This window comes from Entamoeba invadens (genome assembly GCF_000330505.1).
Source record: "Entamoeba invadens IP1 unplaced genomic scaffold scaff_1105074726715, whole genome shotgun sequence".
Classification (NCBI taxonomy): domain Eukaryota; phylum Evosea; order Mastigamoebida; family Endamoebidae; genus Entamoeba; species Entamoeba invadens.
Window position 1 is genome coordinate 238,652 of NW_004440286.1, and position 26,539 is coordinate 265,190.

General features: G+C 31.4%; 9 protein-coding genes across 9 annotated transcripts; 6 read left to right on the forward strand and 3 right to left on the reverse strand.

Annotated features, from left to right (window-relative positions):
* EIN_486470 (tyrosine protein kinase receptor Tie-1, putative) lies at window positions 1-447 on the forward strand (the record flags this gene model as incomplete). Its single annotated transcript, XM_004255928.1, has 1 exon — window positions 1-447. A coding segment is annotated over one exon (447 nt), but the record flags the coding sequence as incomplete, so codon positions are not given.
* Window positions 448-693: 246 nt separating this feature from the next.
* Window positions 694-1,899, forward strand: EIN_486480 (hypothetical protein; the record flags this gene model as incomplete). Its single annotated transcript, XM_004255929.1, has 1 exon — window positions 694-1,899. One exon carries the CDS (start codon window positions 694-696, stop codon window positions 1,897-1,899), a length of 1,206 nt encoding a protein of 401 aa, XP_004255977.1.
* A 112-nt stretch (window positions 1,900-2,011) lies between these two features.
* On the reverse strand, window positions 2,012-3,094 carry EIN_486490 (eukaryotic translation initiation factor, putative; the record flags this gene model as incomplete). Its single annotated transcript, XM_004255930.1, has 1 exon — window positions 2,012-3,094. One exon carries the CDS (start codon window positions 3,092-3,094, stop codon window positions 2,012-2,014), a length of 1,083 nt encoding a protein of 360 aa, XP_004255978.1.
* A 773-nt stretch (window positions 3,095-3,867) lies between these two features.
* On the forward strand, window positions 3,868-4,283 carry EIN_486500 (protein disulfide isomerase, putative; the record flags this gene model as incomplete). Its single annotated transcript, XM_004255931.1, has 2 exons — window positions 3,868-4,016; window positions 4,073-4,283. 2 exons carry the CDS (start codon window positions 3,868-3,870, stop codon window positions 4,281-4,283), a joined length of 360 nt encoding a protein of 119 aa, XP_004255979.1.
* A 497-nt stretch (window positions 4,284-4,780) lies between these two features.
* Window positions 4,781-7,700, forward strand: EIN_486510 (helicase, putative; the record flags this gene model as incomplete). The annotated part of the gene is made up of 2 exons (XM_004255932.1): window positions 4,781-5,081; window positions 5,155-7,700. The coding sequence occupies 2 exons, from the start codon at window positions 4,781-4,783 to the stop codon at window positions 7,698-7,700; spliced, it is 2,847 nt and encodes a 948-aa protein (XP_004255980.1).
* A 57-nt stretch (window positions 7,701-7,757) lies between these two features.
* EIN_486520 (hypothetical protein) lies at window positions 7,758-10,082 on the reverse strand (the record flags this gene model as incomplete). Its single annotated transcript, XM_004255933.1, has 1 exon — window positions 7,758-10,082. The coding sequence occupies one exon, from the start codon at window positions 10,080-10,082 to the stop codon at window positions 7,758-7,760; it is 2,325 nt and encodes a 774-aa protein (XP_004255981.1).
* An 889-nt stretch (window positions 10,083-10,971) lies between these two features.
* Window positions 10,972-11,295, reverse strand: EIN_486530 (hypothetical protein; the record flags this gene model as incomplete). The annotated part of the gene is made up of 1 exon (XM_004255934.1): window positions 10,972-11,295. One exon carries the CDS (start codon window positions 11,293-11,295, stop codon window positions 10,972-10,974), a length of 324 nt encoding a protein of 107 aa, XP_004255982.1.
* Window positions 11,296-15,814: 4,519 nt separating this feature from the next.
* On the forward strand, window positions 15,815-18,710 carry EIN_486540 (hypothetical protein; the record flags this gene model as incomplete). Its single annotated transcript, XM_004255935.1, has 2 exons — window positions 15,815-18,542; window positions 18,580-18,710. The coding sequence occupies 2 exons, from the start codon at window positions 15,815-15,817 to the stop codon at window positions 18,708-18,710; spliced, it is 2,859 nt and encodes a 952-aa protein (XP_004255983.1).
* Window positions 18,711-18,838: 128 nt separating this feature from the next.
* Window positions 18,839-20,032, forward strand: EIN_486550 (serine/threonine protein kinase, putative; the record flags this gene model as incomplete). The annotated part of the gene is made up of 1 exon (XM_004255936.1): window positions 18,839-20,032. One exon carries the CDS (start codon window positions 18,839-18,841, stop codon window positions 20,030-20,032), a length of 1,194 nt encoding a protein of 397 aa, XP_004255984.1.
* Between the last annotated feature and the right edge of the window lie 6,507 nt (window positions 20,033-26,539).

Consider the following 26,539-nt stretch of genomic DNA (forward strand, 5'->3'; position numbering starts at 1 on the left):
CTTGACATTGCAAATGGGATGATCAATTTACATCACGTCTGGATGCTTCATCGAGACTTGAAAAGTCTGAATGTACTTCTTAAAATGGAAAACAATGAAATCAGAGGGTATGTCTGTGACTTTGGAGAGAGCGTGAGTGTCAAAGACATCGACTCGGGGTTTGTGGAGTGCCCGTTTTGGCTCCCCCCCGAAGTTATTAGCAACAGAAAGTGGAGTACTAAGTCTGATGTGTATGCCTTTGGTGTCATTTTGTGGGAAATGTCAACAAGGAAGAGGCCGTATGATGGAAAATTCGCAGCAGAAGTACAAAAGGAAATTATCAGCGGGAAAAGATTAAGTATGAATAGATCATCGCCGTTGAAAGGTGTCGTCGAAATGTGTTGGAAACAAGAACCAGAAGAAAGGCCTGAATTTACTGAGATTTATAAAGTGCTTAAGGCTTTATGATTTTAGTATAGTTTTGTAAACTATTTTGATTTAATTTTGTTTTATGAGTTTTTGTCAACAATTTATAGTAAAAATAATAATACCAATAAGTATAGTATTATTATAATTAGTTATTCATTAATTTATACTTCTTTGGAGTTGTGTTTATCAAGTGTTAAAACCAATATGAAAAAAATCTTTAAAAATAATAGTTCATTTGATAGTAATTAAAAGTTTTAATAAGATTATCTCATAAACACCAAAGAAATGTTCAAATTTCTATTCAACACGATTCAGCCGCAGACGTTCAGTGTAGAGACGATAGATGTTTCAGACAGCAGTTGTGATGTAGAAGAAATACTTCTGTATACCACACCGAGTGTATTATGTCTCTGCAATGTGAAGAAAGGGTTTGTAAGTAAGAACACGATGTATAAATATCAACTGAAGACTACATATTCCTTGATTCTGTCGAAGTATCCCCTTATCCCTGTCACGTCTTACATCCCACACTCTACTTTATATGGAAGACAAATATCTCACACACTCGAGTGCTTCATCATCCGTGTAGACTTCCCAACATCATATAACCATTTGATTGTCTTTACGAATGTTCCACAGATCACTGATGTTGTTTCTGAGACAGATATATACACAACAACCCTCTCAAATTGTAAGTTGTACGCATTCAGAGAAATCCACGATTTTGTCACAAAAGCACTTCGTCTCGAAGCGCCGTCTTCGACAGTCATTTTGTACACCGGCGACTTTTCAACAACAGTGACGGTTTGCCCCGACAAGATGTCAGTTGTTAAGACACATGACATATATGACCTCTTTGCGTTGTATGCGCGGGATGCAGTCAATGAGCAGCTTGCCAATATTCCATTGCTAGGCATCACAAAGACGTATTTAAAAGAGTGTGCGACGTGGGTGGTGAAGTTTGCTGGGTGGATGTGTGGGAGTAGTGATGGGCTTGGAGTCTTTCTTGACAAAGTTCGGCTATATTCATCCAAATGTGAGTGGTGGGATGGGGGTGATGTGCGTCTTGAATCAGTAGAAATGTACAATGTGATTCATCGTTTTCTCTCTGTGATGAATGTCTCCCTCAAGGCGGACGCGTTAACAAATTTATTAATGGAAAAGCATCTTGTTGTGTCCTTCACCGACTTCCAAGAACTTTATGAGCCATTCTTCACTGATGTGCTGTTGAACAACAAAGGTGGACGTGCTATGAATAAGGACTTTATGATGCTTGAGAGAGTACTTGAAGCTACTTCCCTCAATTTCTTGATGGATGAACCCATTTTAACTGACCGAACTCTTCACACTTTCATTATGAACTCTTTCACTAAGAATGGCAAGACTCAGTTTCTAGCGGGTGTTGAATGCAATAGTTTCCAACACATTCCTAATGCACAAAAAATGCTCCCGTCTCGCTTAAAAGGCATTTCAGTCACTTTCACGGAGTGAGTGCGTGCCTGTGTATTTGATCTTTATTTACTGCTTCAAGTGTTATTGTTTGGAAGGAAAGGGAACTCAAAAGGTGAGAAGGAAATTTCGAATTACATTCAAAAATATAGTCTTATTGCTCGTCTTCCTCCTCATCAGTGTCTTGCTGCTCTTCCTCAACACTCTGGTCTTCATCTTCATTTCTGTCACTGACCCACTCCATGAACCCTTTTGCTTTTTGTTTCATCGGCGACATCTGGACGGGTCCGCCATCGTACCATTCTTGTAACGCCTTTTTCGTCACATACCCACCTCTATACAAGTAAAGTAAGACGTTTGGCAATTTCTCGTTGGTGTATAAGTCATACTTCGCGCAAGCGATATTGAACTCTTCTAAGAACGTGATCATCCCCTTCTCGTTGAGCTCGTCGGACAAGTACAAGTCGAATACGTCGATTTTGTCAGTGAAGGTGTCGAAGATGTCCTTATCGAAGACAGTATCAAACATCTCCTTGATTAAAGATTTGTTCGAGAGTCTAAAGCACTGCTTATAAGCAGTTAGCATAGCATTCAGTCTGTTTCCTGTGTTTCCAAGAACAATGGTTTCAAGGTCCAAATCCTTCCCAAGGATTTCAATCACTTCGGGGTCCCCCTCTTTTTTGTGTAAAGTGATGACCACTTTGTTTGTTTCGTATTGTTTGCGTTTGTCCTCTTCGACGTTTTGTTGCGTTTCCTCTTCACCCTCCTCGTCTTTTCTGTCGTCGTGTTTTGGAGGATGCATAAATATAAACTTCAACAACTTCTCGTTTTTGGGGACCTCAGTCAACTCACCACACGCTTTACAGTGGAGGGTTAGGGTTTTGTTTTTGACTATCATCACCGTCTCCGGGTTCTCACATTTCCTGCATAGAACAAACTTGTCGATGAATTTGTCTAATGCAGTCATCAAGTCTTTGTACTCGTGCTTACCATTGATGACATATTTACCAGAATCTGTGTTGGAAGCAGCAGCTAGGGTTTGCCCAAAATATCGGCAGATGTACGAGGCCGGCCGTGCAAGCGCCTTTGCTATATCCTCACAATTCACTATAACTGTCTTTATACCATTCCCTTTACCCTCTATCTTCTCAACAAGGTCGGGCATTTTGTATCGGTAATACTCATCCGTCTTACGACGAGGAACGTTTAACATACGCCCTTTCTCCCCCGAACTCATTTGGATCAAGTTTGAAGTTCAAAACCTATTTTTTCTTTGTTTCAAAAGAATTAATTTACTGATTAAAAGTCTATAAAAGCAGGATACTCTGGTAAAATACTAAGGTGATATTATAGTTCATTATATTATACAGTATAGTTTAATAACACTAATTGAATATTATTGTTTAAGTTTGGTAACTATTTCATTTAATTAATGTATTGTATTTCATATTATAATACTGTTTTATTAATATAATATAAATTAATAATTTATTTATTAATATAATTTATAATAACAACTGTTATAAGTTGTTAATATAAATTTGTTGTTAATCGATGAGATTTTTAATAAAAAAATATTTTAAAATAAAAAAGTCTTTTTATATTTTTAATGAATATAATAATATTATAATTTATTCAGTTATTATTTGTTATAATTAATTATGACCAAATTATAATAACACTTTATTAATAATAGTTAATAGTAAATGAATTATTATAATACAACAATTGAAGGAAAAAAAGTGAAATATACAACACAATTGCCACTTTAAAAGAACTTTTGTTCTGTTTTGGTTACAAAACTATAAATAATAATAAGTAAATATTAAATTAAATTAGAATTGTTGATTGTTTGATTCTGACAGACAAAACGAGAGAATAGGTGTATATCATTTTCAATTCAAAATACCTTTGAATCTTGGGGTGCTGATCATTATTGAAATGAACGAACTAAAATAAACTTGAAAAGGCAACTGGTATATAAGTGCTTCTTTAGAACTGAATAATTCAATGAGAGCCCTCTTCGTTTTGTGTTTATTCGCACTTTCTAACGCCGCTGTTGTCAGCTTAACTGCCGAGAACTTCGATGCCAAGATCAAGGAAGGAAAGCCAGTCTTGGTTAAGTTCTTTGCCCCATGGTGTGGACATTGCAAGAAGCTGTTTGTTACTTCACAGACCTTTACTATTCTGTTATAGTAAAAGAACTAATGAATAGTGCCCCAACTTATGAAGAGTTCTCTAATGTTGCTGAAACTGAAATCCCACAACTTGTCGTTGCTGAAGTCGATTGCCCAGCTAACAACGCTATCTGTGGACACGTCCAAGGCTATCCAACCGTCATTTTGTACCACGACGGAGCTCAAACTGAGTTTGAAGGTGCAAGAACTGTTGACGCTATGAAGGCTTTCATCAACAAAAATCTTTAAATTATTAATGGATTTTTTAGGGTTTCTATTTTGTTTGAACTGGTGAGAAATTTTTTTTCAATATTTAGTTACAGTGATATTTGGTTTTTTTAATAAACTTTGTTGTAATGGAATTATCACTAATTGTATTGATATTGAGTGATAGACACTTCAATACTATTTTAAGCCATCCCACTTCTTGTTTTTCATGTTTTAATGATTAAAGTACAGAGAGAATATTTTCATGTACATTGAGAGTGATATCACTCAAGAACTTTTTTAATTACCACTTCAAATTCATTTGAAGTGTTGTTAATAGATTAAAGAACCATTAATATAATAAGTGGACTGAACATATCACAATTTAGTATCTACTCTATTTATATAACTAATATTAACTTAAGAAATAGTATAACTCTAAGTTCTATATGAGGAAATAGAAGATAGAAGAAACCTCAATGAGATGACGTGGGTCTTTTCTAGAAATAGGAAACCTATTTCTAACTGAAAAAGTGAAAATGAAAAGTCGAGCAGACACCCCCGCACTAGAAGACTCAATTGACATCTTAAAGGCCATCCGATCGAAAAAACTCGAGAGCTACAAGAAGGACAACGACTTTTCAAACATGGACAACGACGAAAAGATCAAATACATCAAAAGCGTCATTCAAATATCCACCGAAGACCCTTCGGCTGCGGAGAAGAGGAAGTTAGAAGGTAAAAATGGGAATCGACGATCATTACAAAGTGAAGACGGTGACACGGATACGGTCATCCAATCGATCTCGTCGGCAATGTACTTTGAAAACTCTCCGCCTTGTTTGTTTCTCTTGTTTTAATAGGAGTGATGGTATTAAATGTGGTGTTTAGATGTCAAATGAATAACACAAAGATATCAAATGTGGGAAGATGAAACCATTCCAAATCGACGCACTTAATTGGTTGATTCGAAGACATCACCTTGGTGTCAATTCAATACTTGCAGACGAAATGGGGTTGGGGAAAACGCTTGAAACGATCAGTTTGTTGGGCTATTTATATCACGTCCAAGACGTCCATGGACCACATCTAGTCGTCTCCCCCAAATCGACGATAGACAATTGGAGGAAAGAAGTGCAGAAGTGGTTACCTTCCATTTCAGTTGGATTGATGGGTGGGACCAAAGAGTCGCGAGATGAGTGTAAGAAAGAGTGTTTCACGGGGAACAAACTCACTGTCGATGTTTTAGTGTGTAGTTACCAAGTTGTTTTAAAGGAGAAGAACTTGTTGCGGAAGCAGAAGTTTGTGTATTTAATTCTCGACGAAGCGCACAGTGCGAAGAATGAGCAGACACAGTTCTACGATGGGCTGAGTGAAATTCGAGCTGCTCACAAACTGTTTCTGACGGGGACACCACTGCAAAATACACTTCACGAACTGTGGGCACTCTTACAATTCTTGTTGCCTGGGATATTTAGAATATCACAATTAGATGGGATCTTTGACTCTATTGAGTCCGAGAAATTTGAACGGTACATTGGGTCGATTCGAGACTTCATTAAACCTTTCATGCTCCGAAGACTGAAGAGCGATGTCCAAAAGGAGTTGCCACCGAAAAAGGAAATTAAGCTGTTTGTGCCACTCACTGAGTTTCAACGGATATGGTATAAAAAAGTGCTTATGGGCGATATCACGACCATCATTGGAGAACGAGTCATTAAGACGAAATTGAATAACACGATGATGCAACTGAGAAAGGTGTGTGACCACCCCTATTTGATGCCAGGTGCTGAGCCGGAGCCCTATGAAAATGGCGATCACATTTGTAACAGCAGTGCGAAGATGATAGTGATGATGAAATTACTCGACAAGCATATTAAAAACAAGGGGAAAGTCTTAGTCTTTTCGCAGATGACGAGAATGCTTGATATCATCGACGACTATTTGTATTTCAAGGAGATAGAGCATTACCGCATTGACGGGCAAACGCAACAAGACCTCCGCGTCGAACAAATTGACGATTTTAATAACCCGGACGGGAAGGTGAATGTCTTTTTGTTGAGTACGCGCAGTGGCGGGTTGGGGATTAATTTACAAAGTGCGGACACGGTGATTTTATATGACAGCGACTGGAACCCACAGAGTGATATCCAGGCGATGGACAGAGCGCACCGAATTGGACAGACGAAACCGGTCACTGTGTATCGACTCATTGCGGAGAAAACGGCGGAGGAGAGGCTTATACGAGTCGCTGAGAGGAAATTGATGTTGAACCAACTGGTCATGCAAAGTGGGAAAACTGCTCGCGAGACGACGATGGGGAAAGAGGAGTTTCAGCAGATCATGCAACAAGAGTTAAACAGTTGTTTAAAGGACGACCAAGTAGTGCAAAAAGTTGAGAACATGGGGATCGACGATATCATCAAACTTGGGGAGGAGAAGACGAATGTGTTGAAGGAAGAAATTGCGAAGGAGACGGAGACGGCAAGGAAGGGGATGGTCAACTTGACGAATTTTGCGTTTGGGAATGACCAAATCAATATCAGAGAGTTTGAAGGGAAGGTGTTTGGAGCGGGAGAGGAGATGGCTGATATGGAGAGATATAAAGCGAATATGAAAATCATGAGGAGCGAAACACTGCGACCCCCGCGGAGTGTGCGATTTCGAGACTTTCAGTTTGCTGATGACGAGTTAAAGGGGATACTCCAGAAAGAAGAGGAGAAGTACCAAAAGCTGAGTCAGACGTTTAAAGAAGATTTGATGTTGGGGATATTGAAAGGGGAAGACATAGCGAAAATAGTGAGACCAATGTATTTAACTCCGGAAGAAGAGAAGAGGAAGGACGAGTTAGTCAAAAGTTCCTTTTTGAGTTGGGACGAGAACGACTTTAAGAAGTGGAAGATGGGGATGAAGAAATATGGTCGAGAGAAGGTCGATGAGCTATCCGTATATATGAATAAGCCAGTGAACGAGGTGCAGAGGTATAACGACCTGTTTGAAAAGAGATATAAAGAGGTGGAAGATGGAGAGAAGTTGTACATCTCGTTATACAAGAGTGAAAACAAACGAAAGGCTAAAGAGGCGGAGATGATTGAATTGAATAAAGCAATTCAAGCCAAACCGGACGTCTTAAGTGTGTTAACGCCATATGTAGTGATTGGAAAGAGTATGACAGACCCATTGGTGGACTCCATGTTGTTAAGGAGGTATGCGGAGATAGGAGAGGATTGGGACAAAATACTGGAAGATGTGAAGAACTGCCCGCTCTTTGTATTTGATATTTATTTGCATGGATATACCACGAAAACAGTGAAGGAGAAGATCCGAAATTTAATTCGAAACGCAGAGAAGAGTCGCGAGAAAATCGAAAAGAATGAAAAGGAGCGATGCGGCGAGATCAAAATTGATTCAATGGAAGAGTTCATGGGAGGGGGGAAGAAAGAAAGAAAGGATAAGTGAATTTGTTTAAATATAGTTTCTCTTTCTAGTTTTTTTTTCTATTGAAAATAGAAGGCACTACTCACACGCCTTGATGAAAGACTCGGCTGTTTTGTCCCCTAAGGACTTCGCTTTTCTCCATAAGGAACACGCTTGACTCACGTCTTTTTGAACACCAACACCTTTTAAATAGAAGACGCCTAACGTCACAATTGCTTCTTTGAAATTGGATGCGACTAAAGTGTTCAATATCTGAATGGATTCATTCAGTTTATTCTCTTCTTTATAAAGGTGAATGGATAGAGCATAAAGTGCTCGTTTGTCTTGCATACGACACGCTTCACGAATTAAAGATAACCCTTCCTCTTTATTTTCTTGATAAAGATAACGACCATACCACGACTTCGCTACCCAATACCCGGCTTCTACTGCTTCTTTGACTAACTCGAGAGACTCCTTCTTGTCATCGTGGTGAATCATTTTAACACAAGCGACATGGAATTTTGCAAATTCATTGCCCGCCCCCATAGACTCTTTATAGCACTCTGCACTCTTCGTCGCACTCTCAAGCACCCCACACCCCTTTCGGTAACACATCCCTAAGTGGAATTTGCACACCCCCGTGTTGTGGCTTTTTAATATCTTCACAGTCATATCTTCTTCGCGCTCTTTGTTGTAATCGCCATATAAAAAACTGATTGCGATATTCACTTCAGAGCTTGTCTCAGAACACAACGACTGCGAGTAATATCGAAGCGCTTTCTTCTCGTCTTTGGGTACACCAACACCCATCTGCGACAACACACCAAGATTATATCGTGACTGGACTACCCCAAAACTCCGAGTGAACAAATCTATGGACGTTTTGATGTTGACGGGAATAAGCCCCGGTAGTCCTTTGAATGCAAGAACACCCAAATTAAAAATAGAATACATGTTCCCATATCGAGCAGACTCTACAAGCATCTTGACTGCTCTGTCGGGCTCTGAAGTAATCAAAGATACACCCAAATTGTTCAAAGAACACAATAACCCTTTACCAGCACTGAAACGCCAATTAGTCTGCGCCGAGTTGACATCCCCAGAAATGTACTGTAACACCGCCAAATTGTTGCATGAATACAAACAACCACTATTCAATGCTACTTTATACATTTCACGAGCCCCACGTTTGTCTTGTGGACACCCCATCCCTCGCTCTTTCATGAGTCCCAAATTGTGTATTGACGCGATGTGCCCAAATTTGGCCGCCATCTCAAAATTTTCGAATGCAGACTTTTCGCTCATTGGCACCAATAACCCACGAAGTAAGCAACACCCTCTTTCATAGTACTGTTTCATGAATTTCTTATTGTTCTTCTGGAATTTTGAATTGCCAAAGAGTCGGATCTTTTCAGCAGCCAAATTGTTCTTGTCTGGTGTGAATAGGAGCATTGGAGACTCATAGAGTAAGTCCAAATTAATTCCTTCATACCAATTTGATAACTGTTTTAACTTCTCAAGGTCTTCTTTGTCTTTCTCGAGATGTGGATTGTCCTGATAGATATTGATGTTAAACTCCTTCTGCGTCTCACCCTCTGGAATGATCTCTGCAGTTGTTTGAATGATGGTCTCCACCTTTTCGACTGTCTCTGTTTTGGGCTTCGTTAGCACTGGAGCAATTTTGTAATTCTCGTCGTCATTTTGAATCAACTTAACCATTTTGCTCTGTGTTATTTCGTCATATCGCATGATCCGCTTCTTTGGCGCACTCTTAATGAACGACTTGAAGTAACTGAAATACATTGCCAAAGAAAATTCTTCGTGCAAAAAGACGACTCCTTGAGCAGTTATTAACTTTGGTATTTTAACGAGTAAATAAGCTTGGTCAATACAGAGGTCAATAGCGTCTACAGGTCTTTCAATGTTATTAAAAAAAGAGGGGCTTATTGATGGAAAGAGTATCAAAAAGAGTTGTGTGAATAAAGACCCATCAGACCACTCACTTGATAAGTTGTTAATGTGTCGACCCAAAACTGGTTCGAGAGACTCAATTGTCGAATTGATAAACGAAATGACTGTATTTGCTTTTTGAGTATTCAAAAAGAGTTTGACTAAGACTGAAATGACTGATTGAGTCTCACCAAGTGTGAATTGGTTATCAAGTGTTGGGTTACTGGAATTAAATATCGTTGATATAACTATACTGTTTTCATAGACCGCTTCAACAAAACTCGACGCAGGAAACGTTTTTGTTTGAGCAAGGTCGTTCACCTTCTCGTATAATTGACGAAGGAGTAACCCATCACGAAAAGTGGAAAAGTCTGGTTCATCTTGGCGAATACCTCGTAATTCGTAACGAAGCCAATTAACGAGTAAAGGTTCGTAAGATTCAAAATTAGTTGTTGTGTCGCTTATATCCATTCAAGTGTAATGTGTTGAGTTCTTGTAATTTTTTTGGGTCTAGTTTTGAATGGATGTCATTTGTTGGTGGTTTGATTAATTTATAAAATGTAATACTTTTATTTATTAAATTTTAATAATTAATTGATTAAAATTAAAATTAAAATTAGTTGTTTTTAATTAAACTTTTTATGTAATTTTTCTTTAAAAATAAGCAAAATATAATAAATTATCATATAAATTAAGTTTATTCATTTTATTATAAATTTTTATATTGAAATAATAAGTTTTATTGTAAATAGAAAGTACAAATAATTGCACGAACGACTAGCAAAAGCCATTAAAGACGTCTTCCCGTTTATTTTAAACTGTTCATTGTGTCTGAGGATGTCTCATTTATTAATTTTTTATCTTCAACTTCACTCCCGATTTTAATAACATTATTGATTGTGTGTTTTTTTCTTTCACACTTTTGATGTTTTGGTACTTCTTGTATTCTTTCATATTCCCCGTCATCGACCATCAAACATTCTCTTGTGTTGCATGCGGTCTTTCCGACAATGCACATATATCCTCTTTGATTTTGATAACGAAAATTGTTACGATCTAATACTAGCAATCGAGTCGAGTAATGTGAATTTTATTTGTTATTCGTATTTTTTTAGTTATATTTTTCGTTGTGTTCTTTGTCAAATTTCGATTTGAACTTTCGACATTCATTTTTTTCGTGAAAAACTTTTGTTCCCAATTGGGAGACAACTATTTCCTTCATCTCTTTAATGGCAACAACATTCCCTCGATATGTTCCTTTGTACACAATCCCAAAACTTCATTCTCCAAGTTTTCGCTCTTTCTTCAACTCGTCTGAGTCAAGTGCTGTCGACATTTCTGACACAAATTTGCGGGAATTTTAATATCTGAAATTGTTTTTGTTGATGTTTAAGACTGAACAAGTGATGTCAACAGTCTTCTCAAGTGTACACAATGGATGAACAGTCATTGTAAACTCTACTGCACAACCTTTCTTGATATTCACTGGGATGGAATGTTCAACATTCAACTCAAACTTTTCTTCGTCAACTTGTGTTGTGAATTGGATTTTTAACAGAAACTCTCTGTCATTACCAATCATGAATTTACAGTCACTGCCTTTCTGAACTGTAAATTTCGCCTTCAAATATATTTCTTGTGTTGAACACAAAATGCGTTCTTTTTGAGTGCCAAAATATATCATCTCAACATCTTTCTATTTTAATCCTTTAACAGAAATTCATTCACTAAAGACTTCCTCAACTTCTCTTCTTTTTTATAATAAATGTAAAACAGTATACAACTTGATGTTATGATAAGAATAACAATTAATATACCAAAAATGATTGGAAGTTTAATTGTAAGTACATTTATCTTGTCAACAAACTCATCACCATACGGTCCAACTTTCATTTTTCCACCACATTCACTGCATTGGCGTGTTTTTTGGATCATATGACTTTAATTGCAATTGAATTCCATTTGACACATTGCTACATTTTTGATATTTTAAAGTATTTATCTATACAAGAAGAGCATGTGTTATTGTTTGAACATGTCGCACATAAGTCATTGCATTTTTTAGTTTTGTAAAATTTGTTTTTATTATACCCATTTTAATACACAACACACCCATATTCTGAAAACTTTTCACAATTGTCAAGTGTTGTTATTGTGACACATTTCTTATTTTCTATTGTTGTAAATTCGACGTCTTCATAATACCCACATTTCATATTACAATTCACACAATCTGAAACGATTCCAACATAACTTAAACACTTCTCGTCACATTTTACACAATCTGTATTGATGAGGATATACCCCTCGTTGCACACAGCACAATCGACACAATTGGGTAAGAATAATTTGCACTTTTTAGCAAGTTTACCAACAAAAATACAATCGTTGCTTGTTGTGTCATAATAATACTGAAAAAACATGTAACACAACATCCGGCATTTTTAGAAAAAAAAATAGAACACTTCTTATCATGTGTAAGACACTCAGTGCCACAAAAACAATAATAATCATAGCAGTTGGCGCACCCCATGTTGCTGTTTTTTTTGCAGTTAATCTTCTTTTGTTCGGTGCTGAAAATTGATAAACCTTGATTCAATGTTCAAAGTAAAATTTGTAAATAATATTAGATATAATCAACTGAGTACATATAAATGCATAATATCGTTTCCATGGTAAAAAGTATAAATAAGAACAAAATATGTTCTTTTCTCAAAATAATACAATTTTTTTAAAAAAGAATATAGTTAAAAATTTATATATAATAATAAATAATTAATATTTTAATCATTTATAAAAATTGAATATAAAATTAAATTAAAAAAAGTATTCTGAATACAAAATTATTGATATTATCAGATGATAAATAAATGTTTAGATAAAAATATAAACAAGTAAAATTTATATATAACTACCACCTTGTACAATTTCTATATAACTACCACTTTGTACATTTTTTTTGTCGACACCCATGTTCATTTTTTCTTTTCTTGTCTTTTTTTTATTGTTTTTTCTCAAACATTCATTATTCTTTTTGAATACTTACATATCCAATCTTTTGAATTCTCTTCCTTCCAATTCAATTCAATTTTCAAACATATGATGTTTATTTTTTTTATTTTATGTATTTTTTAATTTTTTTGTTTATTTGTTTATTGTCTTCAAAATACAAATTTTGTTGTTTAGTATTATTTCCTTATATTATTTTTATAATTTATTATTTTTTTATAAATTTAAAATAAAAAATATTTTCAATTCATTTTTAATCAAAGTCAAAAAGTTGTTTTTTCCTATTTATTCACAAATTTTTAAAAGAGATAAATATTTCTCTTTTAAAACGGTGATATTTTTTCCTGTTTGATAATTGTTTTATTCATAAGCAACAACAATACTATTAATAGTTTAAAATTATTTTAATTATTTCAAATATTACAAAATTTGTTATATTTTGCAAACTTATGTTTTTCCTTAAATTACAAAATGGAAAAAAATAAATTAATTATCAATCAGTTGTGAATTAAAAATAAGTCTTTTACACAGATAAAGATTAAAATTAAATTATTGATACTTCAAATCAATACACATTGAATTTAAATTAGTTATGTATTTACTTTTTAACTTCATTTTTATAAATTTAAAAAAATATAATTATATTTTATAAATATAATTATATTTAATATTTTTTCGTTTTTAATTGAACAAAAAATAAACCAAATATATGAAGTCATTTTGGAAACATTATTTGTTCTGTAAATTTTATTTATTGATTATGATGATTGTTTTTTCCCTTTTTTAATAACTCAAAAAATACATTCAAAACCATAAAAATAACAAATTCGAGTGTCAACCATTCACACCAAAAACAAAGAAGTGATGCTTTTTTACAACAAAAAATAAAAAAAGATTATTTGGTACTCGAAATATACAAAACAACAATTTTGATGTGTTCGAAAACATGTTTGCGAACATGCATTAAACGGTCGAATACAACTATGAATCAAACAACTATAACTAAAAATATAAAATATTGAAAATAAAAAAAAATGCATGTAAAATAAGAAAAAAATGATGTTGTTTCACACAGCCGGTTTACCAAGTCATTGATTTTCGACAAGACTTTTAAACTTTCCTCTTAGTTTGTTAGCAACATTTTCAAGTTATTTTGTTCAATCATTACAAAATCACTTGTATTTATTCACTTTTATATGTTTAAAAATGATTCGTCAAATGGTTTAACCTTATTTATGTTATTGGTTGTGTTATTGGTTATTTGGTTTTGGAATAGGTATATTAATTATAATTTTTTTTATTTTTATTTTTTTTCATAATAAAAAAATATTATTTTTTTTGGCACATTTTTATCTTGATTTGATGTTTAGTTGATTATTATTTTACTTAATATAATAACTATTAAATTCTAGTATATTAAATTCTAGTATATGATTATTTATCATTAATACTTAACAAATAACTATACTTTAAAAAAACAAATTAACCAATCAAAACGGAACTAAATTGACCAATCCACGTGGATGGTCCACAAAAGTAAAAGTGATTGGCCAGTTTGATTTTGAAATCCAGTGATGGGTATATAAGACGCTCTGAATTGAAAAACGACAATGAGTTGTGGGTGTGAGAAGAAGTGCAAATGTGAAGGCAGTGAAGCGATCACGTGTGGGTGCTGCTGCCAAGATGGGAAGTGCTGCTGTGACTTCAAATGCAAATGTGGTGCTGAAGGGAAGTGTGAGTGCTGCTGTTGCTGCAAAGAGGGGAAGTGCTAATGCAATACATTTGCAACTGGGATGACCATCACCTGTGAGTGTTGCTGTGAGGGTTGCAAGTGCACATGTGAGTGCAAGTGCGGAGAGAAGAAGGTGTGCCAATGCCAGAAAGAGGCATCAAGTGGGTGTTGTTGTGGAAAGACATGCTAAATCACTTTTTTCATGTTTATTTGTTTAAATTGTTGTTTGTAAAATTGTTGAAAGAAATTAAATTTACAAAAAATGAAAAATAAAAGTAATGTAGTGTGTGTTTACATGTTTGCTCGTAAATTAGATTAACTTTTACTTTATAAGTAAAAGTTTTAATAACAAAAATATGCAAGTTTCTTGATAAAATTATAATATAAAATTTATCCATCTTCAATTGTTAAATCAGGTTGTGTATCAAAATAATCACGTTGTTTGTTTAGCCATTCATTATCTTGAAACTAATGCGTTTTTTGGATACTCTGGTTATACTCAAATATTAAATTATTAAATCAACATATGGGAAATGCTGTGCGAAAATAACTCAAAATAGAAAACGAAAAAAAATGAATTAATTGATTCAAACCATTAAATTATAACAAAAGTACTTGTTGTATAGCGTTTATATACTATTGTTGAAAACAAGGTGTCCCCAAATTAGCTATTGAACCCAGGGTCTTTCAAGTTAAAGTTTTTTGTTCAAGATGTGGCAAAAAAATACAAAATATCACATTAAATTTTTGTTCTACTCAACACAAATATATTTATTTTTTTAATATTGATTTGTTATTTATCAATTCTTGCAAACTGTCATAATATGTGAATTCGGTGATTATACATGTTATATTTGGTTAAAATACATCGCAATATAAGTGTTGGATAATATCAATCTTTCAATAATTTTTTAAAAAAATTCTTATTCAAATAAAAATTTAATTTAAATGTATACGAAATTTAAACATTTTTGATCAATTTTAAACTTAGTCTTTTGACAAAAACTAAAATGAAAGTGTTGTTTGTTGTTTTATTTCAAAACAAGACTCACTCAACAAAAAAAACATTTAAAAACATGATATTTGAAGATTATATATCTTTAATTCTCAATGAAAAAGACCAAAAAAATATTTAAGTTAATGCCCGTTTTTACACCAAAAACAAAGCCATTCATTCGATTTAAAAACACAATTTCTGTAAGAAACAAATTAAATTGAATTATTAAAAGTAAATTAATAATATGGATAATAATAAAAAAATATAAAAAAATATTTGGAACATAATAAACAATGTAAACTATTGATAATTATATTTTAAAATAATAATCATGTTTTCGACATTTTAAAACATTGATCACAAAAGGATAAAACTCAATTATTTTCAATTTTATTGAATGTATGTGATTGTTTTATACTTAATATATGTAAAAAATTTGTCGTTGCGGAGTATTGTCTTGATGAAATGGAATACCGCAATGAGGTTCACGAACAATCTATAAACTGTTCTTCCAATACTTGGTATCTTTTGGATTCTACTTTGAAAATAAATCCTTATGTAAATATCGATATCATAAACTTTAAAACGGAAAGAAGTTCACTGATATGTAAACCGAATTCCAATTTAATAGTAACTGGTATTTTTTACTCTTTGGGTAATTCCTCTAAAAACAATTTGATATTTGAAACTGGTCCACGTTTTTCATTCAATGATTTAACGCTTGTGTTTATGACTTTGATATTAAATGATATGTCCACTGCAATAGGCTACAGTTTTTCGTTTACTGGTACATGTAAAGGGACATTAGAAGGTTCTTCTATTTTTAACATGGATGTTTTGAAAATAGAACAGGCTTCAAATTTAAAAACTTATAATAGTTCTTCTATCCAGTGTAAAAACATTTTAATAAATGAAACTTCAACGATTTCATTTTTTAATGATTCATTGCTTAGTTCAAACAAAATCATGACAAATTTTGGAGCAACGATGAATATGTACAACAATTCAACAATTGAATGTGATTTATTAAATTGTACTAATGGTTCAAATGTGAATTTGATAAACAACGCTATCATACACACAAATTCCATTGATATAAATAATGGGACATCTCTATGTTTGTATAATGAAACTTTTTTGGATATAAACAATTCTTTGACTTTGATAAACTCCAGATTAGATTTCAGAGATGGCTCAAGAATACATTCAGATTCTATCTATTTGAGACCAACAAATTTCGCTTTATTTTCAGAAAAAACGCTGGCTATGATGGTCTCCAATTTTTTATCATTTCAGTTATCTTTCACCTATGTTTTAACAGTGGAAAAATCCCCTTATATTAAAACCAACTTTTTGATTTTGGATTTTTTGGGTGGAATTATCAATGTAATAAACAGAGAAAGGTTTGACATGCCTTTATTTGTGACAAAAAATAGTACAATTCAAAATTTAAATGAAATATCAATTGCTGATTCGATTGAACAGTTTGATTTCATTTATTCAGATGAACAAATTAAAAATGATTTTATAACACCCAAATGTAAAATTTTGAAAGGACAATTAATTAGGTGTGGTAGCAATATAGATAATACTTTATTTTGTCACATCATTGGGATGTCAAATAATAACAACAATTACATTGAAAGTTATTGTAACGAATTTATTGAAGACTATTATTTAGTTCCAATTAATGATGTCCATATGATCGTTGTTAGGAGCGAGTTATCAAAAGGGGTTGTACGTCATGAAAAATCAAATAAAAAAGAATTAAACACACAAACTTTATATGTGACTTTTGGTGAAACAACTGTGATATTGGATAAAGTCACTGATTTTATCCACATTAATGTCACTTCCCAAATTCCAATTGATATTACCACCAACATTTTATCACAATTATCAAATCAGAAACAAATTTTTGTTACGTTCTCCAGTTCAAAAGGTGTTTTATTTGAACGTTATCTTTGTAGTAATGGGTTTATAATCACAAGTAAAATTATCTGCATCTTAAACGCGACATGTGAAAATGGTATTTTTGATTCGACAAAAGGGAAATGTCAAAAATGTCAAGATACAAGTTGTGCTAAATGTACATATGACAACCAAATTGAAATTTGTCAAAAATGTGATTCTCCTTATGATCTTTATGACAATATTTGTATGAAACACTCAATTTGTAAATTATCTGATGGTAACACGTGTATTGTATGTAATGATGGGTATATAATTAAAAATAAAGTTTGTGTTAAATTAGATGGAAAGTGCCAAATTGAAAGAAATGGTTTGTGTGAATTGTGTGATCCTATTTTTTCAAGTTTAATTTCTATATCAGGAGAATGTAAAATTGTTGAAAATGTTATTCAGCATAGCGCGCAGAGTGTTATTGAATGCAACAAAGGATATATGTCAAATTCTTCATATTGTAACAAGTGTGATCTAATACAAGAAGAATGTGATATTTGCGACTTAATGTTTTGTACAAAGTGTTTAAGTTCTTTTGTAATTTCACAAAATACAAAGTGTGTAACTTCTTCATGTAATATTGCTAATAACAATTTTAAAGATCAAAACGGTAATTGTTTTCCAGATATAACAAATTGTGAAATTGTTGTAAATGGAAAGTGTGTTAAATGTATTGATAATTGCATTTTAGAAAACGATACATGCATAACAAACTACAATAACACTTTTTGTGCAGTTGGTACTTCATGGGGATGCACTCGTTGTATCAATGGTTTTTATTATTCTTATAACACGAAAACGTGCGAACAATGTAACTCGAATTGTCAGACATGTCTAAGCCAATCGATTTGTTTATCATGTAATGAAGGTATGTTTTTGAGTGACCATGTGTGTAAGTCAAATGATGAATTAAAAGAGTCATATAAGAAGTTTTCGAATACAGGAAGCGGGTGTTATCAATGTAATGATGGGTATTATAGAAATGGAATTGATTGCAAGCATTGTGACATCAGCTGTGATACATGCCTTCGTTCTTCTGATTGTTTCACTTGCAATTTAACTAATTTTAAAGATTTTGAAGGTAATTGTAAACCACAGACTGATCTTATTGGATGTGCAGTTCAAGTAACACAGAACGGATGTTCTATCTGTAAACCCGGCTATTATTCAACAAACAATGAATGTGGAATTTGTTCAAACAATTGTAAAGAGTGTACCTTATATAATAAGTGTTCTTCATGTCAAGATAATTATATTTTGATTAACAGTGAATGCAAAATATATTCTTAAATTGACTCTTGCAATTCTGGAATGGATTCCAAGTGTTCAAAATGTTCATTTTGGAAGAAGCCAAATGAAAGTGGTACCTTCTGTCAAAACTCACCAGTTTGGTGGCTAATAGTTATTATTATAATTATAATATTATTAGTTATGGTACTCCTTATAATAGGAACATGTAAAGCGTTGTCACAACTTTTGTCTTCAATCCACAAAAAACAAGTTGAGTTGAACACAACAATATTCAATATGAAACAATCAAATGTTTCATTTACAAAATTGTCAAATGGTATTTTGGTGAACAAAACAGTTTTGGATTTTAATGAAGAAATTGCAGAACTACCGATTGGCGAAAGTACCCGACAATTAATTTGTATTGGCAATGCAAACAAAAATCCATATAAGATACAATTTTCAATAAAAGAAGAAGAGACAAAATTCACACTGAAAATAAATCCCGAACTTATTGTTTTAAAACACGGAGAAGCTTGTGAATTTGAAATATTACTCGTACCAAATTATACCACTAAAATTGACAGTAAAATGGTAGTTATAGCAAAGAGTCTCAAAGTTCAAAAGGAGATTTATAATGATATCAAAATTGAAGGGAATGCCGCTCTTTCAACAAGACTTGACCCAACTGAACTAATTGATAACGAAAAAGTTGGTGAAGGCAGTTTTGGAGTTGTTTATAAAGGCACTTTCAGAGGCAATTTAGTTGCAATTAAAAAGCTTAAAAATATTTCAAATGAAGAAAATGTCCTCGACGAATTTACAAAAGAAATTGAAATGCTTGATAAATTTAGATGTGATTATATTGTTCATTTTTACGGCGCCGTTTTTATTATTAACAAAATGTCTATGGTCACAGAATTTGCAAAATATGGAAGTTTAAAAGATTTGATACAGAAAGAGTCGGGTAATTTTGTTACCACACAGATGCGTTCAAAATTCATGTTAGACGCCTCGAGAGGACTTATGTATTTACACACAAACGGCATATTACATAGAGACATAAAAACTGATAATATCTTAATCTTTTCAATAGAAAGCGGAATGGTAAACGCTAAACTGACTGATTTTGGAGCGTCGAGAAACATCAATTTGTTGATGACTAACATGACTTTCACAAAAGGTATTGGTACACCAAAGTACATGGCGCCTGAAGTACTATCAAGAGAACATTATAAAAAGTCTGCAGATATATTCTCACTTGGTGTAACGATGTTGGAATGCTTTAAATGGGGAGAAGTCTATCCGAAGAGTGAATTTAAGTTTGCATGGGATATAGTCAATTTTGTGACAAATGGAAAACGAATTAAAAATGACGGAACTGTCAGAAAGGACATTTTTAATATCATCCAAAATTGTTGGTGTCAAGACCAAAAAGATAGAATAAGTGCAGAAAACGTTGTGAATGCTTTACAAACATTGGTGTTTTAACTATATTATGTTTATTATGATATAGTATAATTATATACTATAATATTGTAAAAATAGTTGGAATTTCAAAAATCATAATATCTGAATTAAAAAGAGGGGGAGAGGCAAAACCGAAAAAAATTGGGTCGACCAGAAAAAGTGTCCAGAGAACATATTCAAATTGAAGTAAAACAAACAATTGATAATCCATTGTCTTCTTCATTTTTTGGTTTCACATGATGTTACACTTTCCCCCTCTTCTGTTTGGCGAATAAGAAAAAATGAAAGATTTATTTATGCTAAACAAATAAAACGATCAAACATGACAGATAAGCACGTTTTAGATCGACTCAATTTTTGCAAGAAACAATTGTTTAATAAAAGAATTTTAGCTCGCTGGAATAAAACACTTTAATATCGGATAAAAGCCGTTTTCTGCCTTTATTCAGATGGTAATTATGTTTGGAGAAGATAAGGTGATTTTTTAACGAAAGTAATTTTGTAGTAACTCCGAAATACAACGCGGGTGTTATGGTATGGGGTGCAATTGGCCACAATTTTAAATCAAAGTTAATGTTTTTAACTGAAAAATCTACTCAGAATCTTACGTTGAAATGCCGAAAACTTTTAAAACGTTTGAGAACACAAAAGAAGTTTATAAACATGGAATGACCTTTCAGCAAGACGGCGCACAGCCACATACAACTCGTTCAACATTGAAATGGTTTCAGGGTATTGACTCATCATTGAGAGTCAAGTTGCTTGACTCATGGCCTGCTAACCGTCCGGATCTTAGTCCGATTGAACATTTGTGGCATTATCTTGTATTCTTATTATGAAGGTGAAGAACATCTTTTTGAACGTTGAAGAATTAAAGCAAGCACTCATTGAAGCGTGGGAATCAATATCATTGGAAACAATAAACAATTATATTGATTCAATTCCAAAACGATTTAAATTATGCACAGATAATCAAGAAAAATTTACAAGACATTTGCTTTAATTTATTATTATTGGTTTTTAGAACTCAAAATTTTATTATTATTTGTATTAAAAACATTGATTTTGTTTTTTGTTTGAAATAAAATTTTAACGAAATTAATTTTTAGTATTTTGACATAAATGATTCGGATTTAATTCACTGAGATGTTTGTTGTTGTGTAATTAGCACAACTACACTGTGTGTGTTGTCTAGTAGAATATCCAATTTTTGTCCAATCAAATAACGGGATCGGGTTTTTTTGGAAAAGGCTGGTTAATATTCCAACAAAGTCCCGATATAGTACGAAAATAATTGAACGGGATTGGTGTTTTTTTCAAAATTAAGTCAGTACTTTCAATTTTTTGTTTTTTGTTTTTTAGGAAAAATAAAAAATAAAAAACGGGACTTTAGGAAGTTTTAAAAATACTGCGGTACATACTTTTGAACTACAGTTCACAAAGAGTGATATCAAAGTCACTATAAAATTTTTTAAGTCAACATTTGCTGAATCAAGTACAACTCTACAATTAGAAGTCGGAATGGCACAAATTATCAAGTTGTCAATTAACAGTCACTTATTTACACGTCAATGCCTCTTTTAATCAATCATTTGTTGTTAAATCGCCACGTCTTATTATACCTTTGTTGTGCTGTTTTGTTTTTATGAAAATCATTAAACAGACTTGTTAACACCACTTTTTAAATTCAATGTGTTTCACCAAAATCAGTCAATTACATTATAATTTGTAGTAAGAACAGTCAACGAAAAATATAAAATTAGAAATGTAAAAGTAAGTTAAAAATCAGTTTTCACCCATATATTGATAGCATGTAATGGTGTTGTTGAGTATTTATAACAAGTATTTTGTTGAAATTTTTTATTTGTTAAATATTTAATATAGTATCTATTAGTTTTCAAACTAAAAATCAAACTAATAATAAGAAATTGATTAAAAAATAAAAAAAATTGATGGTCAATGGGTAAAAAACGTTATCGCTTTGCTCGGAAGTATTTTTACCTTCAGTGCACTGGCAGGACATTGATGTGATGTATTTCTGAGGTCGCGGTGAAATAAAAGACACATTCATCACACAAATTACATTTTGTTGATTTATTAATTCAAGAGAAAAAGATGATGAATCAAACACAAATTGTGTTTAACTCCTTGTCCTAGTTTTGTATGTGGTTCGCAAAAAAATCGGGTTTTTAGTTAGAAATATCTTTTACGTTATTATGACAAAGTTTGCATTTCTTTTATACGACTTTGGATAAGAAAAAGATTTAGCTGATGGCGTATATGTGTTAGAAATTGAAAAAAAAACAACGACGGGTTAACGTCGGGTTCTAAAGCGACTGTTTATGGTTTGTCTATAACGAGACGTTGTTTATATGTGATACTACTTGACGATAGTTATGTTTTTTTTATATTTCAACTCCTATTGTGAATTGCTAAGTAAAGAAACTTAAAATTGTAAAACAATAAACAATTGTGTTACTTAAATATCTGTTTTTGTATTGGGTTTTTTTCGTGTGTATTACAATGCACATTTTCCCTCTTTTTGAATTAATGAAATTCTATTTTAAAACGTGTTTTTTTAAAACATTTTAAAGCAAAAAACATTTGTAAAGCAAAAACGATGTTATTTTAAGTGTTAATGATAAACAAAAAATACACATTTGTTAAATATTGAAGAGTTCTTGAAAATGGAGTACTCATAATATTCATTGGTTTGTATTATTATTTAATAACAAAAAATATAATAAACCAACTAATAACAACACACGTCAATATTATGATGCCTTTTTTTCAGCAGTCTATCAAACTTTGAATTTAATGAATTAAGAGTATGAAGAACGATCAAAGGCGCTGATCATATAAAAATTCATACTTTTTAATAAAATATCAAATAATATCACAAATAATTATTTTAATATGGAATAAAAAAGTCGCTAAAGTGCATAGAGACGTATAAAGATTATTTAATTGTGTTTGCGTTATATGTTGACGACGAAACTTTATTGTGTAGAATTGATGAAATGACTAATTTGACAATGATAATTAGAAATAAAGACCACAACTATCAATGTAACCCTTTTCATAATCAGTATCTAGATACAGTGCCATATTCCTTATTTTTGATGAGTTTAATCTTGATAGATATCCAATTTAAGACTCTACAATGTATTGTGTGTATGATCATGAAAAAATAATTAAAATGACGTTTTGGGAACACGTTTTATTTGGTAGATTATCCTATAATTGAAACGGATGTCTTATTCCCTCAAAATTTTTTAAAAAAGGTGGTAATAAAATTACTTGAGCACCAACATTACAATTTATAAAAGTGATGAGTGGGTTGAATTGTATTGAAGATGCTAAAAATGTTATATTATTCATACCTCGATTTAGTGTTTATGGACAATAAAGGTCATCTGTTTATGAATAAATGGTTTGATTTGACAGCCACAACTTACAAAAATTATAACACAAGTGATGTCATTCTTTCGGTTGAAAAAAAACGTCGCAAGACAACATAAAAGAAAATAGGATGTGTGTTTGATTTAAGAAAGTAAAAAAAATTGATAATATTTTAATTCCAAATAAAGACCAAAAAATAGAAGTTCTTTTCTATATCTTTTAAATTATATACATTTAAAATGTGATAAATAAAAAATTGATATAAATAAAAAATGTTAATACAAAATATGAACTAATTAATGTGTTTATTTTGAAATGGGTTCAGAATTAATAAGCGTTGTTGTGTCATTTATATTTTTTGATCATTTAATTTGATATTTAATAATTTAATGATACTAACTTGTTTAAAATATTGTAATTTCGATTTTTCTTGTAATAAGACAACAAATTATCAATGTAAATATGTTATTTACAATTCAAAAATATTATTTAAAATTATGTTTAAACGAAAAATAAATGTGTTAAATTTATTTTAAAAATATATTTTGAAATCAAATTAAATTGTTTTAAAGAAAGAATAAACAAAAAATTATTGATTTAACATTATCTTTAGATAACTAAAATTTTATAAGTTTCAATTGATAATTATTCTAATTATCAAATTATTATGTTTTTTGTTAGTATTTCAAAGTGATAAATAATAATATAAATACAATATAAAATTTACAATTACAATTACAACAATTAATTTTTAGTATATAAATGTTGATATTGTAATAAATAAAACACAAAACAACTTTTAATATATGTAATTTTATTTAAATTAAAAATTTTATTTTAGAATTTTGTATTTGTGGAAAAAATACATGATTTATTTTTTCCATATTTTTAAAAAAGGAAAAAAATTAAATTAAAATAAGAAATATGATTGTATAAAAAATATTGAATATAATTATTGATACGATATGAATGTGAGAAAATATAAAAATAAATAATTATTGAAAAAAATAGGAAATTAAGAAAAATTGTAAAAAAGAATTAAAAAATATATAATGTGTATTCAAGTGATTGGATAGACTGAGAAAGTGTTTATTTAAAAGAATGGTTATTTTTCAAAATATACGGATATTTTAACCTAATCAAACCTCAGTTTCTGCAATTTAGATATTTTAATTTTTTGTCAAAGTCTTTAAAATGCCCATTCTTGAGAGAACCCATTCTTCAGAAGTACTGCTTTTTGGAAGTTTTATTGTATTGATTTTATTTTACATTTTTTATTTTTTGATAAAATTATAGTTTTATATATTATTTAAAATACAGCCAAACTTTTTTTCACGACTTAATTATTAAAAATATGTTACAAACTTTTGTTGTGGTCTAACAATGAATACTGCCAATATGATATGCCAAATAACAATAAATTAGTGTTCCAAGTGTTTCAATATTATCAATTGATTTAGTTTATCAATATTTACGAAATATACCATCAAATTGTGTAAATCACTGATTGTTATCAACAAAAAGACAACAAATATAAAATTGAAAATTTCACATTCTATACATCTCATACAACTTCGATATGACAAAAGTTGTATGAGATGTATAGCATAAATACAACACGTGCTATTTATGTAAAAGATTTAATTAAATTACGAGTTGTGTGACAAAAAGAAGTGTACCTATGCATTTCTTGATATTTGGTATCAAGAAATGACACTTCACACGAATATGTCATTTTAATCAAAAATTCTAAGTACTATAAAAAAATTTCAGAATGTATCGTGGATATTTTCTGTCTTAGAATTTCAATTGCCAAGCATCCATTGCACAAAGACAACACATTTTTTAATGAAAACATGTGTTGTCATTGTGAATATGGTTATGTTCTGTTGTATGGAATGTTTTACAAAGGCACCATAACACAATGTGATAACTCTGAATTTTTTTCATTGTTTGGGTGTTTCCGATGTGCAAATGGATATTATACCAACAACGAAAACAAATATAGTAAATGCAACACAAATAGTACAGATTGAAAAGAGAAAACTGAGAAGTCTCGGAGTTGTATAACAAGTACAGTGTAATAAAACAGGAAGTATCAAATTTACACTTGAAGGCATCTACAATTCATATGATGATAGAGGGCAGTGTATGTGATGTGTGGATTGGTATTATGTTTACAACAAAACGTTTCAAAAGTGTGATAATAATGTATGATTTGTAAAATGATCATATTTGTGAAATATGTAATAACAAATACTTCATGAATGTAATGGAGTTTCTGAGAGTGTGTACAACATTACTAATTGTGGTGAAATCTCAAAGACTTTTGGGTGTTTGTGGTGCTCTGATGTGAATATCAAAAGTGGGTAGAGTTGTGTCCAATGCAAGCAAAACTGCTTATTTTGTACAAAAGCAAGTTGGTGTGACGAGTGTCGCAACTACGCGGTGTTAAATGTTGCTGTATGTGATGGGTGATTGTAAATAAAACATTGTCTGAATGTTGCGAACTTTGGTATATCAAAAGTGACGAAAACTTTTCTTGTGACACATTGATTACGATTTAAAATACATATGATTGTGATATTTGGATGAATATTCTTATTGTTATTATTTACGACAATTATAAGTTTTATTGGATTATTTCAAATACAATCAAATCAATTCAAATTGGATTGTACAAATAAGGGCAATGTTTTTTGTTCTCTATGAAAAAAAGCCAATAAAACCACCAATTAACAAAATATAAGTGATTTTGTAAAAATCAACATATTTTTATGTTGATATGTCAGTACATAGATTAAAAACAAAAAACATTGTATATGGGAAAAAACCAAAAAAAAATTATTTATTTATAATAAATTAAAAAAAAATATAATTGAATGGTTCTAATACAGTGAAAATACGTCTGAAAATGATGGGAAAATAGTTTAAAAATGACAGATTTTATTTTAAAAGGACAAGATTTTTAATAAAAAGGACGAATTTCGAAAGAAATGGTGATTTTCATGAAAAAGGACAGGAATTTATTATAAAAAGGATGGGATTTTTGTTAAAAAGATGGATTTCAAGAAAATATGACAGCCATTTTTTTGAAAAAGGATAACATTTTTAACAAAAAGGATC